The sequence below is a fragment of the Physeter macrocephalus genome, chromosome 5 (assembly GCF_002837175.3).
Source record: "Physeter macrocephalus isolate SW-GA chromosome 5, ASM283717v5, whole genome shotgun sequence".
NCBI lineage: Eukaryota > Metazoa > Chordata > Mammalia > Artiodactyla > Physeteridae > Physeter > Physeter macrocephalus.
The window spans coordinates 18,589,549-18,609,808 of NC_041218.1; the positions used below are offsets into that span (position 1 = coordinate 18,589,549).

The 20,260-nt window shown below is 39.3% G+C and overlaps 1 protein-coding gene across 11 annotated transcripts in view; it reads right to left on the reverse strand.

The window, feature by feature from the left end:
- Positions 1–20,260, reverse strand: part of CALD1 (caldesmon 1) — a 181,484-nt gene that overhangs the window by 79,820 nt on the left and 81,404 nt on the right. For all 11 annotated transcript variants that reach the window (XM_028489717.2, XM_028489719.2, XM_028489718.2 and 8 more), the window contains exon 2: positions 14,720–14,831. In XM_028489717.2, the coding sequence (XP_028345518.1) occupies positions 14,720–14,790 (71 nt within the window). In that variant the 5' untranslated portion in view covers positions 14,791–14,831. The remainder of the gene's footprint in view (positions 1–14,719; positions 14,832–20,260) is intronic.

Here is a 20,260-nt window from a genome sequence, read left to right on the forward strand (position 1 = left end):
TCCACTTCACCGAAAATAAAGTTAACCCTCCGTATCTTGGTTTAAAAGTCTTGGGTTTTCTAACATCTTTCTTTATTCTATTTTTTCTTTTTCTTTTTTTCTTGGTTCATCCCAATACTAGAAAACAATGCACTATTTAGAGTTTAAACTTTAGACCCAACTTGTGTGTTAAACACTCTCTATTTCAGAAAGAGTGTTGGTAAATACTAGTCTGAGGTTGGCCCTACCCCTAATCTACTTCTGCCCATCCTCCTGGGATTAACTGAGGTTGTTTACGCCTCCAGACCACAAACTTCGTCTTTCATTAGAGAAATTTTTGATTATATAGTTTGTTCACTGTTGGACTCGTTGGGGCTTGGTATGAACCCTGTAATTCAATGATTATCTGGTCTTATAATGCAAATGTTAATAGCAAATAACACTAAGAGCTTGAGTACTAGAGCAAATAGGCCAACTAAAGGGAATCTACTCTTACTATATGAATATCACTTGCCTCCATGATGCGGCTAAATAAGCATAATGGTCAAAATTACATGGGGTAGAAATCCACTATCCTTAATAATCAGAGAAATACAGGAGGTGAGTTTCTTCATATCTCTAGAGACAAAGATAGGAAGTCAAAATTCCAGTGGCTCATCAGGAGAGTGATGGAACCCCAGGTATGGTATGGATGGTGTCAGTACTCGAAGAATACCACAAAGGTCACCAATGTTTCTGCCTCCCCATAAATAGCTTACCGAAGTGAGCAAAGTTCTGCCTTGGTACACAGATATGATCTGAAGTATCTGTTTGCTCATTCATTTATTCAGCATTGAGTATAGGCCTTTGGGGAAATAAAAGTGAGTAAGATGTAGTTTTGGATTTAGAGTTGCTTTCAATTTGGTGGGGAAAAGAGACATATAAACAATCAAACAATAAAATGGGTGACGATAATTAACATACGAACAAACGCTATGGGAAACCCAAGGTGGGAAATCAGTCACTTGATTGGGGACCTCTGGGAAGGTGTTTTCCAAAGGATGACTGTTGAGATAGGCCTTCAAGGTAAGAGTATACCACTTACAAGCGCTTCAGGAGGTAAGGACAGTGGTGTGGAACAGCATAGAATCCCTATAAGCCTGAGGACTTTTGTTCACTTAGATGCAAAACCAGACAAGTAAGTGACCAACAGCAGGGTTTAATTCTGATTGGGATAAAGCCATCATTTTAAAGTCTTTTGAATTTTCTCTTCAATTCACAACTAGGGGGAAAGGGAAGATAGAATGGCTGCTTCTAATCTGCATTTGAGGTCCTAAGCCCTCTCCAGGGGTGATAGGCTCTGGGGAGAGTGAGAGGTAACATTTTATAGTATTTTCTCTGAGTCAGATTTTTGAAAGCCTAGAATGCCCGAGGGCCAGTTAGATAGCATAAGATTAGCAGAGAGAGAAGTGTGAACTGTCTTTTGAAACACAGTATATGACCAGAATGAAACTTGCCACTACACACAGAGTTAAATAGAAGTGAATCCGATCTAAATGAATCACACAGGTACCCCCTACCTGATAAGCATCTGTCATGCGCAGCTCCCTTACACTTTTGATGACATTTGTCCATATCTCATTTAATTTGCTCAGCCACCCTGAAAAGTGTTAGTTCTATTTTACTGATGAGGAAGCCCAGATCTTCTAAACTTTCATCCAGTACCCTCTTTCTTTTATCCTTGATCTAAAAGGTACTTTCTTTCATGGAGTTAGAGGCAGTTGTAGGGGTTATCCGCAGCGTAATGCAGAGGGAAAAGCACCAGAACTGGAGTAAATGACAAAGTTTCCAGATTTAATGCTGCCACTGACTATGTGCTCTTGGACGTGTAACTCTGCAAGCTGGGTCCAATGATTTGGACTTCCAAACTCTTTTCTGAGAATGCAGGGAAGAGAGTCTTAATTTCTGACCACATAACCCAATAGGATACCAGGATATGTTTCCTAGCAGTAATTCCACATTTCAATCAGAGTTCTTGTGGAAGACTAACTCCTTTCTGAAGGGCATGCCTCCCTGGTTCACTCTACCATTGCTCTGACAAATGTTTCAATGAGATAGAACTTATATTCATGTGCCTCTGAAGTGAGGCACTTAGAAATGAAAGGCTTAGGAATTTCCATCCTGCCTCAGCCTTGAGTTTTATAAAAGCTTCATTCTGTTCAGTTCATAAGCCATGGAGCTTCCATAGCAATGATACTCCCTAGGTAGCCAGGATATACTCAGAGGGTGCTGGCTCAGGAAACATACATATATTTGGAATGTTTTGCTTTCACGGTTAGTTAGGTGGGAAGAGTTAAAGGCTCTTAAAAGGGGAGTATCAGGAAGGAAGGGCATCAGATATCAACTCTTTCTATATCACAACTTTTGTCCAAGTCCCCTTAACAGTAATTTCTTATCCTCTTCATCAAGGAAGGAGAAATGGTGAGGAAATGTTAGATCTCCAAAACGGGCCCCCACTAAAAAAAAAAAAAAATCAAGATATACGCAACAGTTTTGATTAGAGAAACAGAAGGACTCTTCAAGGAAAGAGTGGGCAGAGGTATACATCTGCTGCAGTTGCCAATAGTGCCTTGGGAAAGATGGAGTGTAATTATACCTGCTGAGGCTTCTGGTCTTCGAACCAGCATGATAACCCATCATCTCATCATGCTTGTCTGTTTCTTCACTTCCTGCTCAGTAATTTTCCATATTAGTCTCTTGATTTCCCCAGAAAGACCTGCCAACAGTGCAAGGTTTTCTGTGGGAATCAAAAATGGTTTGACTCTGTTATGCTAAACAGGCACAGTAGAGCTACTAGCTCCAGAAATAAAGGACTGCTTCATTACCTAGTTGCTGGGGCCAGCTCTGGAAGTTATCTAGTTTTCATTTGGAGAGCCCCTAATTATGCAAAATTCCCGCTGGACAATAAGACCCAGGTTATTTAAGGAAATAAGAAGCGCACATTGAGCAATCTTCTGGAATCTAACAGTTGGATCCCTAAATGGTACAGGAAGATGGAAGCCAGTGAAGATGTGACACGGGGTAGACCATTTCACCCACAATGGAAAGTATGAACATCGGAAGAATTTCCTATTCTAAACAATATGCAATTTAAAGTACACTCTCTGGAGACTCTCCTGAATGTACAGGCTTATGGCTGCTATTTATAGTGGCTGATGTGTACTTTACCAAGATTTTTATTCCACCAAAGGAACTGTATGTGATGTAGGGGGTTATTAAAATGGAAAATAAACCCTCATATTTTAACTTAGTTAATTGGTACTAATCTCAAATGTAATGTCAAATCTCATTAATCTAGACTAACTGAAAGGAAGGTCTTTACAAATTATGCAATATTTTTAAAGAAATTCAGTTTTGAAAATATGTTCAAGTATATCTGGTGACTTCAATCAAACTAAAAAAAATTAGAAACTTGTTTAAAAATTGCATGAATAAAAATGATTTATAATTAGCAAATTAAGCTTTTAAATGCAGGTGAATGTTTCCAGTTTTTTAAAAAGTTTTAAAAAGTTGTGCTCTCACGTGTTTAATAACTAAGCCATGGAATGTAGCTTGCATATTTAACGTATTAATCAAATCCTTTACTTATAAATAGTTCAAATTTATACTCTTCTATAGTTTCATAAAGATTTAAAACTGGAAGAATCTGAATTAATGAAGATTTATGATAGACTAAAAACTGGTTTTCCAGCTCCTGATGAACATTACTTATTATGTGGCAAACTAGTGAAAAGAACTGATTTTATTCACAAGGTATGCACATTATTCCTCTTTAACCTCATTCACGGATGAAAGAGAATCCATTTATACAGCCACTGTATTGTTCCAACATGCTCATGTTTCATGTTCAGTGGTACTTTCTCATAACAATGTTAAGAACCTTTGGGATAATAAAGGTTAACTATTTCCCTAGAAGACTTCAAAGCAATTGAGATAGATTTCCCTTGAATAAGAATTTGGAATAGTCTGTAATCAATCCTGTCTGCAGTCCCACCTGGCCAAATAATAGCTACAAATGCAGATCTCTTATACTTGGCTGGTCAGTGAGAAAACCAACGGGCAGAATAGATATACTCAACATACATATTTGATAGCCTTCCTTACACTTTATTTGATTTTGATGAGCATTCTTTGCTTGTAGAGAATTGTTTGTTTGTAATACTTCTCCAGGGTTCCCATCTGTGGACATAGAAGGACTCCTTTGGTCCCCTATGTTTAGAAAGGTAAATTTGTTGCCCTCTCAGAGAACAGTGGGCTCTCATTAACACTTTCACCTGAGTCTGGAGAGAATCTTTGGAAAGCTTTGGATCACAGGATCCTGGAAAAACTCTCACCTAAACTCATATTCTCTTATTTAGAATTAAAAAAAAAAATAAATGAATTTTTCAGAGTTCTGGTTACCTCTGAGGATGGGGAGGCAAGGGGGTGGGATAGGAGAGGGGTCTGCCGGGAGTTTCAGTGATATTGGAAATGTCCTAGGTCTTAAGATGAGTGATAAGTTTATAGTGTAGGCATTACAATGATTTATAACCTCTATATACATTACATAATATTATTTTGTGTGTATTGACTTTTTCATAATTAAAATGAATAAAATCACTAATTTAGAATAAAATGATTAGAAGTTATTCTGTAAAATTTAGGCACATAACTTTCTTTATATTATGAGTACAGTCTTTATGTATGCTGTTGAGAGGCTTTAGGTTACTTCTTTATTTGTGTTGAAACCATAATTAATGTAATATGAAAAAAACCCTGTAATTCCACAAGGCAAAAAAAACCTATTTAGAATATATGATTAATTGAATATTAGATACATAAATTATTGAGATCAAAACCTTGATATGTTAGATACTAGACTACCCTATATCTTTATCTTGATTTCAAACCAGTATGGAAGATTTAAAAAAAGACTCTAAAATAAGGAATTAGATTTTCTTTTCAGCATGGAGACTTCATATCCATAATTCTCGCATCACTTTCAAGGTGATGGCTAAAACAGATTTGAAACAGAGTGGAGACTGAACACCAAACTGTCTGAAGATGTGGGGACTGTGCACATGCTCAGTGATTCAGAAACCCCAGAAGGCAGCTGGAGAGGTGCCGAGTTTCTTGGGAGATGACTCTGGAGAGGGCTTTCCTGATAGCTCCTTCCTTACCATGTCCTCCAGCCAGCCAAAAAGTAGCAACGACAGTGAACATTCACCATGCACTAATCATATATACATACCATATATATCATATATATATTCTATCTATCATCTATCTATCTGTCTATCTATCTATCATCAGTCATCTATCTACCTAGTGTTTTGTAATCTATATGAACCTTATGAGGAAAAACTGTTATGAGGCCATTTCCTGATGAGGAAATGGGCTCAGTGAGGCTAAGTAGAGTTATCCTTGCTAACCCAGCCAGGAATCACACCCAAGTCTGTGTGATTCTGCTTTCTGGGAGATATCATCATGTCTGTGTCCCACTCCAATCTTCCCCATTCTCCCCAAAGATAGTAGTTATAAAGGTGAAACATGACATCCTCTTTAAGGAATCGTATCAGTTCCTATCTCTCTCATATTTAGAGAAGAAACTCCTTTGATGAGTCTGAATTGCTAAAATGAAACTGGTAAGGATGGAGAAATCCTACATAGTAACTTAGTATCATAATTAAGGTTGGTGTAAAGAAATCTTGCCTAGACAACATATGCCAAATAAAAGACTTCCAAAATTGATGGCAAATGGGGTTCTCTTTGGAAAATCACCACAGTTTTCTTCTCCTTCTTGACTAAGATGGCAAAGTTCGATCCCTAGTTCCTAACAATTAACGGTTTTCATTCTGTATATCTACTTATCTTTCTTTGCTTTTCATCTTACTCACCATGAAGTAATCTGACTAAGTCTCCTTTTGTTTTGTAATATTATCCATAAAATGTTTTTTAAATAAAAAACACCCTGCATGCAATACAGTGCAGTATACACTCTTTTCCCCAAAACATGCTCTACTTTCCTATTCAATAGCCATGGCATTTTCTACAGACAGCTCCATTTATTCAGGGGTCTACAGTGTGCCAGCAGGCTCTGCCTCAGTTTAGCAGGGTGATCTTGAGGAGGTCGGCATCCCTAGACTTAAGTCTCTTCATATGTAAAATGAACTTTTAAAATTCAGTAGATCAGGGATTCTTGGCCCAGTGTTCATCGGCCCCGTGGAGGTCTGTGGATGGAGGTCCATGACACCACTGAAAGGAAGTGCCAAGTTTTGTGGGTGCATATGTACATTTTTCTTGGAGGAGCATCTATAGCTTTCATCAGAGGCTCAAAGTAGTGTGTGATCCAAAAATGGAAAAGTGACATTCCACTACAGTAGAGTATCTATAAGGTTAGTGAGAGCCTTAAGATTTCATGAGTGATGATGTGACTAAGTCCCTGTTCTAATGGTGAATACAATCTTATTGAAAAAAATCCAGAGAAAAGTCAAGAAGAGTTATGCCAACAGCCTCCTTTGGCTTGAGGGAGAAAACTTGATCTTCTCTGTTTCTATTCTCCTGTGAAATGGGAATAACACGGGAGATTTTTTGAGGGCAAACAAAACAATGACTTTGTCTACACATGTAAGCAATTTACCTGAATAAGCATAAAGAACAGTTCAATTAAGCCCAATAGCCTCATTTTGTCTGTTGCCACATAACTGCTTTGAATGGTTCCTCCCCATCTTAGGGAGTTATTTTGGCATTATAGAGACAATGGACCTTCAGCCAAGACAACCAGTTGAAACATGAAAAATTCTATTGATCAATTTGTTACAGTGAAAAGGTTTTGAGATTTGGGGCAGGTAGAACCAGATTGTACTCCACAGCTGTACGAAGTTGGACATGTAACTTAACCTTTCAGACCTACAGTTTCCTCAACTACAAAATAGGGATAATAATATCCAGGTCTGCTATAAACTGAATGGGTCCCCCCCCCAATTAAATTCATATGTTGAAACCTAATCCCCAATGTGATGGTATTTAGAGTTGAGGATACTGGGAGGTAATTAGGTCATGAAGGTGGAACCCTCATGAATGAGATAAGTGCCCTTTTTAAAACAGACCCAGAGAGTTCCCTCACTGTTTCTGCCATGTGAGGACACTGCAAGAAGACAGCTGTCTATGAACAAGGAAGTGGACCCACCCCAGATACTGAATCTGCTGGTGCCTTGACCTTGGACTTTTCAGCCTCCAGAACTGTGAGAAATAAATTTCTATTGTTTACAAGCCACCCAATCTATGGTATTCTGTTATAACAGCATGAGCAGACTAAGATGAGGTCATAGGGTTGTTCTGATAATTAAATGACATAAGGTATATAAAGTGCATCACTTAGCCTGGCACTTGGCTGATGCTAAACAAATGATGGTTCTCTTTCCTGTCTAACACTGGATGGAAAATTTGGCTGAAAGTTTTTTCTACTTGAGAACTATTTTTGCTGGATTGAACTTTTCAGGTAAAATTCTAAGCTATGTTTTATATGCTATATTTAAAATAAAGACATATAATTAATGAATTAGAAAATTAACTTCATAGCTACAATATGTGATTTTAAAATCCTCATAGAGCAATTATATTTGTGTGGTAGACTTATTTGTGACTACAAGTTTTATTTCTTTCCCAACTTTAATAGAAACATCTTAGCAAATATTCAGATCAGTATAGGAAAGAAGCTTTGCAGAAAGGATGCAACAAATCGTAATGACTGAGCTGACAGACGAATGAAAATTCAAATTCAGTAAAATATTATTTTGTACGAAAGGCCTGCCAAAACATTAATATGATTTTAAAAATAACATCTAACATTTATTGAGTATATACTGTGTGCCTATAGTTGTGTTAATTTCCCTACATCAGTTAGTTAGCTTAATTTTTACAATGATTCTGTGAGGTAGAATAATTATCCCCATTTTTATACATAAAGAAATTGAAGCACAAGATGTTTAAGTAATTTGTAATGAGGTTACCCAACTGGTAGTTGTCAAAGTCAAGATTCGAACTCAGGTCTGTCACACTTCATCACCCACATACTTAACTACAACATTGTCCTGCCTCTCCCCAGGTGAGCGAAGACTGGTAAATTATGAGTCACATATACAGACTGTAAAAAAATTTCAGCACTATTTTAAAGTGTATTGACTCATATATATGCCACATTTTTTCCAGCTAAGAATGAAGTTATGGGTCAGCATGTGAGGTCCTTAAGAATCTAGATTTTTAATTTTTATTGAACAAGTGTCACATTGGGTAGATCCTGGACTCTTGATGTTCTACTGATCATCATAAAGTGGGATACTTTTAGGACCAGAGGAATTGTTAGGTAAGTGGAAATTGGTCCAAATATGCCATTTTCACTGTTTATAATTTGACCGTTTATAAATTGACAGAGGTAATAAATAATGTCTATTCAGAGTGAGTGAGCGTGAGAACAAGAGAGGGAGCATATGAATATGTATATATATATTGATTCTTCATGTGGCTGGACACAAATAAATAATTAAAAATCCCTTAGGTGAAAGTTATCTACCTCATTTTCTCAGTGCCCCTCCGTTCAAGTTAGGCTGACCCTAAACGATATCAAATAAACATAAAAACCTTATAGCAATATTTTTAAGTCTCTTTCAAATGAATTACTTGAAAAAAGTCTTTTAAAAGTAGAAATGTAGATAAAAATCCTAACATTTTTTTTTTGCCCCCTGGAGTGATGAATTTTCTGAGAGACCTAAAGGGAAGTTTTGAGCAAATTTAGCTCCTCTAATAATTTAGACTGTTTCCAAGGAATATTTTATTTAACTTCCAAATGGAAAATAATTTTGATTACAGAGTAACAAAAAACCGCATTTGAAAAGATTTTGATTTGAAATTTCAAGGTCACAATGCTAAGCATTTTAAACAAAAGTCTTTTTGTGTAATCGTTGATTGGCCATGCTGTTAAATCATGTAAAAAGTTTCAGTGCTAGACTCCTGGGAGGCAACTACTTAAGACTCAGAGGACTTTAAAAAATTGTTTGCTTTTTTAGTGAAGTAAAAATATTTACTTTCAAATGTCTAATCATCAGTATATTTCAGAGGTCCGTAAAAATGTATGAACGATGACAACAGCAAGAGTGCTTTCATTCCCTTGATTTATGTCTATGAGCCTCTGAATCTGATAACAACTGTACAATAGGGTCCTTTCTTCTGATCAGAAAGAGGAACTTACATTTGGGTGTGGAAAGCAGGAGCTGGGAATGCAATGAGTTCACATCTTGAAAAGTGAGAGAGCTGCTCGTGAAAACAAGCTCAACGTGGGGAAAAGTACGTCTCACTGAAGATCTCTTCATGGATAAACCATCACTGCAGGTTTCTCAGCAGATACACCAAAGCTCAAAATCCTTTGGGCCAAATATAATAGAAGAGCTCAATTTGAATTGGTGTGAATTCTTCTTGCTGAGACAGTGTGATCCCTCCCTCAGACCTTGTTACCAATCACATCCTCAAAACTCTTCACTCAACAGCAAATTCCTGCTTCTCTCCTTCCTAAGGTCACCTTCCTAAGGTTCCTGTATCCTCTGAGAAGTGTAGAAAGAGAGCATTTTTGGGGTACTTGTTGAAAAGGAAGAGAGCTGGATTTGACGTCTTTGAAAATGCATCCCTTTCCACTACATTTTCCCCTTTGAAAATGTTGTATTCCCCCATGATATAAAAGGACATGCATGCATAATCCAGGGTAGATGATAAGGAGGAGACTGGAATGGAAACAAGTGGATCAAGTGTTGCTGAAGGTGCACACGGACAGGGGAAAACACGTTAAGATGCACTAAGAAATACAGAGACAAAGGTAGAAAGGGACTGAAATAAAAGAAACAGAAAGGGAAGCTGAATATACCCATTCATTCTGTGCTCCCAGAAGATACGTGAAGAATAATAGACAGCAAAACAAATTATCTGTTTGTTCAAATAAGTAATTGATTCAGAAGTACAGTTTAATTTGAGATGTGTACAAATAGTATCTTTTGCCTAGAAACAAAGCATTTAGGATTTTCACTGATTACCTGCTCCATCCATTCTGCCTGCTGACATTTTTTTCTTCCCCCTTTTGTCAAGTTGGCTCTAAAGTTACTAATTCATCTATGATATAAGCTTTGTGACTATTGGGACACTGCCTGGACTGGTGAGAACTCATCCCTCTGGTTCAGTTTACTATATTGTACCTATTCAATACATTTTTTGGATGACCGAATAAAAGATGCAAAGGATAAGGAGCAGGACAAAGAAGGGAAGTATATTTTTGATTTAACTAGGTTCCCAGTCTAGGTTACGGCAGGCTGGATGATTTGAAATGGACTGGACTGCAAACCCTTAGAATGAGGTGTGTGCACAAGAGTCTCAAGGCAGCTGTGATACAGTGAATGACCGTCAGTCCCAAACCCAGGAAAGCCAGAATGGCCCAACATGTACAGTTAGCTTTTTCAATAAACTTTTTAAAAGCTCTATTTCTGAGGAATAAAATGCGTAAGAATCTGGTTTCTTTTAATTTGCGGTTATAACATCTGGTGAGAGTACAGGTTTTAAATGATTTATCATTGCACAGTAGAACAGCACCTGCTCGTCAAACTCAATAACAACTAATTAAAATAACAGGGTATTTTTATTTGGAAAGGCTTTGTGGCTAAGAAGTGGACAAGTCAACAGTCTCTTCTCTGTGTTACCATTTCCCCCATGCTCTCTGCAGGGGTACAACATACAAAGGGCATAAGCCATCTTTAAAAATTATCAGTGAATATCAGAGTACATATTACATTTAAGGATGTAAAAGTATAGTTGCTTGATACAGTGTAGTTGCTTTTCTACAGGTTGAAAAGCATTAAGCACACTTTTCCCAATTTTGTCATTCTGCTTCTCTGTCCTTGGTGCCCCAAAATAAAGTTTGAAGCAGAGTAGAAGCCCAATAAAATTTTGTTGAATGAGTGACTGAATGAATGAGCCTGCAGCTCTGAGCTTTGGGGCCACTCCAGATCAAGGCTGAGTTTTTTCTTTTAGTTGCATAAATCCAAAGGAGAGTCCATTTTGGCCCCAGGTATTATGCATAAGGTCATAGAATCTCATTTTTCAAAATGGAAATCTGCCTTATTGTTTTATTTGTTTTTAAATAAAGTAATACATGATCATTGTAAAAAATTAGACAACACTAAAAGCAAAAGGAAAATAAAAATGATCACCAATCCCCCACTCCTGTCACAGATGAAGAAGCCAAGTTCTAAAGCTAAAGGAAGAGGGACTTGCCCAGGGTCTTATATGCCCTTTACCTTCAGATCAAAGCCACAATTTTAGACGGCGCTTAATTTCTGGTTCTGGACATCTGTTTCCTGTACACACCCTGAAATTTCCCATCAAAGTTGGCTGGACCATAAAGCCTGACCTTCGCTATTCCCATAAATGATCAGATTTTACAAAATCCTAAAGGGTGAACATGGACTTGCTTAACAAATTCCAGAATAACAGAACTAAAGTGTTCACCTTGAAACACGAAAAGGTAAACTTAGTACAAATGTAAGGAAGTACTTAAGTATTTCTCTTAAAAAAAAAAGAAAAGAAAGAAAAGGAATCAAATGAAATACAATATCCCCAAAGAATTAATACAGACAGAAATGTAAGTTAAACACATGTATTATAAATTTGTGTGAATTTATTTTAGGTTATTAAGGGTACCCAAGTAAGCTTCACTGGGTACATTTTTTTTTAAGATTGACTTTAAAGAGAGACATATCCTTCCACACAAAACAAAAAACTGGAAGGAATGAACCATGTAGATGTGTGGAAAATTCTTAGGCAAAATCCTGGTTCTAAAAGAACCTAGTTTATTCCCTGTAATTACAGTATGGGTAAACCACAGTAAGTTAGTTCTATTATTCCTCTCACGTTGAGTCCCTGTTTCCCAATTCACATAGCAAACAAAGAAGCTGAAGATACTGATCTAGTCTGATGCCCAATTTCCTGTCCCTATTCCTGAGTCCCCCAAGCCCCAATTCTGTTAGGCCTGCCCCTACACTCTGGCCTGGTCTGCTTTCTGATCCTGCTATACTTTGGTTTTCTAGCACAATGTGAGGGACATAAAGACAGAAACTATGTCTATTTATATTTCCCCATTTTTTTTCACTGTTCCTAGCACAGCGCGGATGCTGAATAAACATTTGTTGGGAACAGTATTTTATAGACTTTCAGGAGAAACTGAGGTCACATAACACGTCATTGGAAAGGATAAGAGGTATGCTCCAGTGGACCTGGACACTACCTACAAGGCTTCAATGTACGCTCAACAACGGGTGCCCCATAGTCTCCCTGGTTCTCCCCACTCCCTGAGTTTTTGTCTCCTTTGACGGTTTCCATTATGTCTTTATGACCTCTCACTCTCTCTCTCTCCACTTGCTTTCATGTCACTATCACTACCATCCATTTTCTGCTTTTGTGCTACCACTGCCACACTGAGTGTGCCCAAACTGACTTCTCTAATAATAATTTTTCTCCCCTTTGGGACAAAGATTGACAATTTATATCTCCCAATGCCTGGAGGAAATCTCCAATTGGATGTGGCTTCTACCTGAAATTGAACACTCTCCCCATGCCCGCCCAGGAATGGAATACCTCCCAGTTTCCCCTTCCAGCTCCTCAGACTTACATTCTGTGGGAGAGTCTGAGTTTCTCCATCTCCTGAAAGATTTGCTAATTCTCCCTCTAAGGACGCTCATATTTGATCTTCATTTCCATATTCGCTGCCCTGATTCAGTCCTCATCATCGTGTGTTCAATACTAACTCTTCCAGTACGCCCACACTCTAGCCCACTGTAGATAACGTTCCCCAGTGCACATAGCTCCCCCACTAAGTCTCTGTCTGTTGCCTTTTGTATGAAATAGAAACACCCAAGATGTACAAGTCTAACTCATTCCTCCTTAAGCACTTAACAGGTTTCTTGCACTGGGATTCTTACTTCCACCTCTGAGTTTTGCGGATGTTACTCCCTCCTCTACATGGCTCCCCTGTTACTCTTTGTCATCACCATCGTTACTCCCTCCATGGCTCTCCACTTCCAGGCAGCTTTTCCAGACTGGTTTCATCACAGGATGATAACTGCCTTTTCTTTTCTTGGTATTAATTTTTAGTTCTGACTATATTGCTCTGTTGTTTCTTACTTGGTTAGCTAATGATAATGGTTAAAAAAATAGTAGCATATACCATTTATGTGTCAGGTACTAGGCTAGGCTGTTTATGAAGTTCAGTAATCTTCACAACAACCACAGAAGCTACATAGACATTATGCCTATTTTAAAAATAAGGCAGCTGTGGCGTAGTGAGAAGTCACTTGTGCATGGCCACACAGCTCGTAAGTGACAGTTGGGATTTGAACCTACAGAGCCCAGGTACTGTTCAGGGTACCATGTGCCATATAGCAGCCTACTCTGACCAAGTTAATCAAAGGCAGTAACTTTACCTTCTTCTTTTGAATTCTCCATACAAATAGGTAGATCCTACGCTTCAAATACTTTTTGTTGGGCTTCCCTGGTGGCGCAGTGGTTAAGAATCCGCCTGCCAATGCAGGCGATACGGCTTCGAGCCCTCGTCCGGGAAGATCCCACATGCCGCGGAGCAGCTAAGCCCATGCGCCACAACGACTGAGCCCGTGTGCCGCAACTACTGAAGCCCATACCTAGAGCCCGTGCTCCACAACAAGAGAAGCCACTGCAATGAGAAGCCTGCACGCCGCAACTAGAGAAAGCCCACGCACAGCAACGAAGACCCAACGCAGCCAAAAATAAATAAATAAAATAAATAAATTTTTTAAAAAATTTAAAAAAATACTTTTTTGTTGTAAGTTTCTAGTTTTCTGCTACAGGATCCCTAAGGGGCCATCTTACTACCATCTTTTCACTTGTGCACTGGAATTACTGAGGCAAAATTGATTTGCTTTTAAGATCATTGTTTAACATTTTTCTTCCTGTGAATGCTTACTCTGCTTTCTCAAAACAACATCTGAGTTAAGTCACATTAAATGCCACTGTCTTTTGCTCTGAGGCCTGAAATTTTAAAATATGCACTTATACCCCTTGCCCCACATGTTACTGCTTTATTTCCCCAACCTGCCCTTGTAAGTCACCACAACATAGTACATACATAGCACCTCACACAACATAGCAGCTTCCAACTAGACTCAGAATCTCCACAGTACCACACTCTACTGGCTATTAACCCATAATATGTGAATTACTGGATTTGGCGGCTTTTCTAATAAGAATAAAAATTTGTCATAAGATCCATCTGGGTCTTATTGCCTTTATTCTTTTAGAGTGAAGACTTCCATTTCCAGAATGGCTTCAACATTCAATATTTGTCATTTTTCTGTCATTTGAATATTGTAAGTGCTTTTAAGACTTTTATCCATACATTGCTTTTGTCATTTAAAAATTCTAATATGAAAGACAGTGATTCAGTGCAACTATTTGTTTCTTCTCCAATCTCTCTTTTTCTTGATGTTTGTTTGTGCAGAATTTAGAGTCTTAACAGTTAGGAACATTTTCTATAACTGCTTTTGCAAACAGTTCAGTGTGCAATACATTTGGCCCTTGAGGCTGATGATCTTTGAGGCCTGAAACCAATATTGTGGATAACAGAATAGAGATACCTTTGAACCCAGATCCTTACCTTTCTGCTTCCAGACGCATCTCTTCCCGCTTTTGCCTCCTAAGTTCTCTGCGACGTTCAAAATCATCCATGGTATGGGTTCAGATTTAGGGAGACCAGATAATGTCTGGATCTAAAGGGGAAGAAGTAGAATCAATATCATAGATGAGTCGGAGGATTACTTCCCATGAGTCGCCTCAGCCCCTCACCATTTTTTCATCCCCTTTTTCTTTACTCTTACGAAAAACACCTTAGAAGATGAGTGAGGTAGCCAGTGATCAATTTCTGCCTCCCAAGCCAAGCCTTGTCCTTTATGTGTTAAATTCAGTCTCATTCATGTAACTATTTGAGACAAATAAGTAAAATTCCAGGATCACAGTTTAAAAAAAAAAAGGGGGAGACAGAGAGGTTTGAAGCCTTGAAATATTGCTGGGATCACTTGAGAGCTACTGAATGGTTTTGTTCTTTGTAACCTGCTGAACTACAGACAAAAGTTATAAAAAAGTGAACAAAGAAAGAGGAAAGGAGAAAAAGAGTGAAAAAAAACCAAAAGTGGCAAGAAGGAACTAGGAACTAAGAGAAAAGTAAAAGTAAAAGAAAGTAATAAGAAAGTAAAGTAAAAGTAAGAAAAAGTAAAAGAAAGAAATAAGTATCCAGGCATAATTTGCATATCCTAAAAGAATATTAATATCAGAATAATAAAGACCACAGCAATAATACCACGAATAAACATAATGCAGCAGCATTTTTAAAAGCAGTTACTTATGATCAAACTGTTTTCAGAGCTCAAAAGTAGCAGCTCTTTGTAACCCAACCATTTTATCCTTTCCTACCTCCTCCGTGATAGTTTTAATCCCAGAAAGATCTTCCCTTTCCAGCTCTTCAACTGAGGATTCCGCTTTTCCTGCGTTTCTGTGCCATGGAGTCAAGTATTCCAGAATTCCCCTGCAGCCCCCAAACCCAAAATGACTACCAGAAAAGGGGAAGCGGGCTCTTTTTGTCCTTGCTTTGTTTACAGAGCTGTCAGTGGTTAGTTAAACTCGGCCTGGAATCTGGCATTTAAGGCCTGCTTGAAGATTGTTTCCTGTGTGGAGCGGGAGGCCTCCACTTCCTCTGGAATCCTAGACTCTCTGCTGCACTCAGATCACAAAAAATATTTTCCAGCCCTTTCTGTGCACATGAGACGAGCCATTTGCCCTGCGTAAGAAAATAGGGAGACGTGCAAAACCTGAAGCCATCCCCTAATGGCATCTTTGTGTGAGGGAGTGAAAAGCAAAACTTAGACTTTGAAGCCTAGTTAAGAAACCTTCTTAAATTGACAGATTCTTTTATTTTTCAAGCATTTTTCTCCTTAAAAAACCCACAAAAACAAAAATAAAATCTCAGCCAACCAAAACAGAATTATACAACGTTTGAATGTTTCCCCCCCTACTTATTCCCTAAGGTATTATTTATACTGCTTATAAATCCTTTACAAATTCAAATTTGGGTGTTTATTTGGGGGTTTTTTATTTTACAGTGTTTTTCTATCTAACTCTTAGAAAAAGTACTTTCCAAGTACTTTGTTAGTTATGAAGGAAAGAATCAGTTTTCCTTTTTAAAACATTATTCCATCAACCCTGAAAAAATTTCTTTCTATTTTCCAGTCTGATCTCTCCATAGTTATCAGAATGAAAAAAAAAAAAAGCGATTTGAGGGTCTCCTGAGAGGCTGTCTGTCTCCCTGGGGAGAGTTCCGGTTCTGAGCGCAGTGCAGGGTGCATGAGGACAGCCCTGGGGGCGGTGGCACCAAACCTCGATGACTTGGATGCTGGGTGCAGTGAGAGCAAAGGCTTCTCGTTCCTTTCTTCAGTAAAGTCTTTTGTTGCATATAAACCACTTCTGGAATAACTATAGCAACAGCAAACAGAAATGGGAGAAAGAGGTCTGTCTATAAGCAAAGAATTTCACTTTTCTTAATTTATCCAAGGAGCTTGAAGAGCAGCCTCTAAGCCTCTGGGTCTCGCTCCAACTTCATTAAGCCGAGGAGTCATGCTGGCTGCTTGGTAGCAGTGGCAGCTGTTTCTCAGCCTATACCTCCGGTGCAGGTGCCAGTGAGCAGTGAAACCAATATCCCCAAGCAGGCCGGAGATGCACACGGCTGGCAGAGCCCAGCAGCATCTCGGAGCACTCAGGGGAAGTGAAGCTGACTAACATCGTGTGGTCGCTCCGGCCGGCCATCCTCACTGGCTCTCTACCCACGCAACTTCTTTCTGCCTACCCATTCCCTCCTCCTACTCCTCACCTTTCATTACTTACTCGGGTGTTTTTTTCCTCAACCATAAAGAAACTCTACCTAACTAGGTATTTACTCATGGAATGCTGCTGAGTGTGTATGTGAGGCACTGAGTGGGAGAGAGAGAGGGAGTGAGCGCTGTATGACGCATCTACACAGACGATGCCTTTCTGGGTTCGGCTTGGTGGACATGTGGCGGGTGTACCTGAGGGAGAAGAGAAAGCACATCTGCGTACCGCGTGGTGCGGGATGACTCTCTGTTGGGGTGCGTGTGCTGTGTCTGTGAGGGGGAAGATGTGCGTGCTTGTGAAAATGGCTCTTTGTTGGTCTCACACTAGGATGGAGCGGAGGTCTTCCTTAATCCTCACACCCTTGTATCACAGAGCTTCTCTGAACCTCCCTGGCACTGCTCCTAAGTAGGGCGAGCCATGTCTGGGGAGAATTGTAAGTGATTTTCCCCCCTCTTTTGGGAGCAGCAGCTTCCATGCCCTCAGCTAGTAATCTCTCATTTCCTCCCCGACCCCCAGTCAATGCTGAATTCCTTCCAGTAACATTGGATAGGAAACAAACTCTCCATCAACGAAGTGATGAAATGTCAAGGCAGAGAGCTTCTGTAAACAGTAAAGCTCATGAGTGTCACAAGTGGACAGAGTAGCCTGAAAGAGAAGCGCAGGCAAAGGGATGTATGTATCAATGAATGTGACAGGTGGGTTCCTGAAAAGTTGTATGAAAATCTAAATTTTTGTGCTGGGGTGATTGTAGTCATGCTATTGAAAGAACCCTGATGTGACTCCTTTCGTCAAAGGAAGAGAGGCGCTTTACAAAGGCAGTTGAACAATTACCTTCTGATATACCTGTCTTTTCAATATGGGTTCCCAAATACCAGGTTTTCTTGAAACAGGGCATGCCTATGCTACTGCAATTAAGTAATAAGTCGATGTTAGAGATTTCAGATCACTTAACACGCTGCCCTTCCTTTGGGTAATGACACCACCAAGCCCGTGGCCCAGCTGAATGGCGCTGTGAATGGACCTCCTGGGTCTCACCTCCACGCCAGGACATCCTGAAGCTTCCTCCCTTCCCTATCCTTCCTGCTACTTTTCCCTCTCAACTTCTTTTGGGGGGAGGGGGAGATATTTATCAATATTTTTTCTGTCATTTCCCTTTTTATTTGTCTCATTCTCGGATACTTTTTTTTTTCCTTCTCCATTTCCCTCCCTCTACTGGGAATTAAAGTCTATTTATTAAATCCAATCTAGGAGTCTTAAAAAAATTGAGTTTAATTTCTGATGTTCATCTTTCAATCAAGAATTCTAACTATTACTATGTTTTACATTCACAAAGCTTTTTTCTTTTTCCTTTACGGGCATGTGGCCCTCACTAGAGTTACTTTCTGTGACAACTTTATAAGGAGACCTCCTGTTTCTGCTTTTGTTTGGGACAGGGTTGGTGGCAGGTAAGAAGCCCTCTTAGATGTGTATGTGGGTGTGCATGTGTGGGTGTGTGTGTGTCTGTGTGTGCATGTATGTGTGGGCATGCACATGCACACAGGTGTAAATACAGTCAAGGCAGGAAGTGGTGGCATGCAGGCCAGTACTCTGTTATTGGGGGGAGAAATTTTTAGAGAAAGCTAAGCTCTATCTATCTTCAAATCATCATAAACTGAATGGTGAATGGGTCGGAGAAAGTCCTTGGGATCTCAGGGAAGTGCCAATATCGGTCTTGGAATGCATCAAGAATAGAATCTATTCTGTCAGGGGCCCTGAATAAGTTAATGCAACTTCCAAAAGTAACCAACATTAATTGAATATGGGCTATGTGCTGAGGCACGTTTTTAAAACCATTAAAAAAAATTAATGGGGTTTATTTCTGAGTTTTAAGTTTAAGGAAATATTGAACATAAAGTACAGAGTACCCATATATTCCCTCTCCTTTACCCCCGCCCAGTTTTTTCTGTGTTTGCATTGAAATGTGTATTCCCCACCAAAAGATATGTTGAAGTCCTAACCCCCAGCACCTCAGAATGTTACCTTATTTGGAAATAGGGTCTTTGCAATGTGGTCAAGTTAAGATGAGGTTATTAGGATAGCCCTAATCCTGTATGACGGGTGCCCTTATAAAAAGGGGAAATTTGGACATAGAGACAGATATACACAAAGGGAAGATAATGTGGAAACACAGGGAGAATGCCATGAGAATATGGAGAGCCAGGAACACCCGAGGCTACCAGAAGCTGGGGGAGAGTTGTTGAACAGACCCTTCCCTGGGGTCTTCAGAGGGACCCTGCTGACACTTTGATTTCTAGCCTCTGGAACTGTGAGATAATAAGTTTCTGTTCTAAGCCACCCAGTTTGTGGTACTTTGTTACAGCAGCCCTGGCAAACTAATACAGCCTATTATTATTATTATTATTATTATTATTTTATTTGTTTTTGTGGTACGCGGGCCTCTCACTGTTGGGGCCTCTCCCGTTGCGGAGCACAGGCTCCGGACGCACAGGTTCAGCGGCCATGGCTCACGGGCTTATCCGCTCTGCGTCATGTGGGATCTTCCCGGACCGGGGCACGAACCCATGTCCCCTGCATCGGCAGGCGGACTTGCAACCGCTGCGCCACGAGGGAAGTCCCAGCCTATTATTAAAATCTTGCAGTGGTACATTTGTTACAATTAATGAACCAATATCAATACATTATTATTAATTAAAGTCCATGTATCACATTAAGTTTCACACTTTGTATTGTACATTCTATGGGTTTTGCTAAACGCAAAATGTCATGTATACACCATTACAGCATCAGACAGAATAGTTTCACTGCCCTAAACAGTCCCTGTTCTCCTTCTATGCATCCTTCCCTCCCTCCCCCACTCCAGCCCTTGGCAACCATTGCCTTTTTTAAAACTGTTTCTATAGCTCTGCTTTTTCCAGAATGTTGTGTAGTTGGAATCATAGAGCATGTAGTCTTTTCAGACTGGTTTCTTTCACTTAGCAATATGCATTTAAGTTTCCCCCATGTCATTTTGTGGCTTAGTAGCTCTGCTGGGCCATTTAAAAATATGTATTCTTATTTTATCTACGTAATAAACCTGTGAGGTAGCTATTATAATCCCCATTTTAAAGAATTTCAATAGGGAGGGGGGGAAGGAGGGAGATGCAAGAGGGAAGAGATATGGGAACATATGTATATGTATAACTGATTCACCTTGTTGTAAAGCAGAAACTAACACACCATTGTAAAGCAATTATACTCCAATAAAGATGTTAAAAAAAAGAAAGAATTTCAAAGTGTG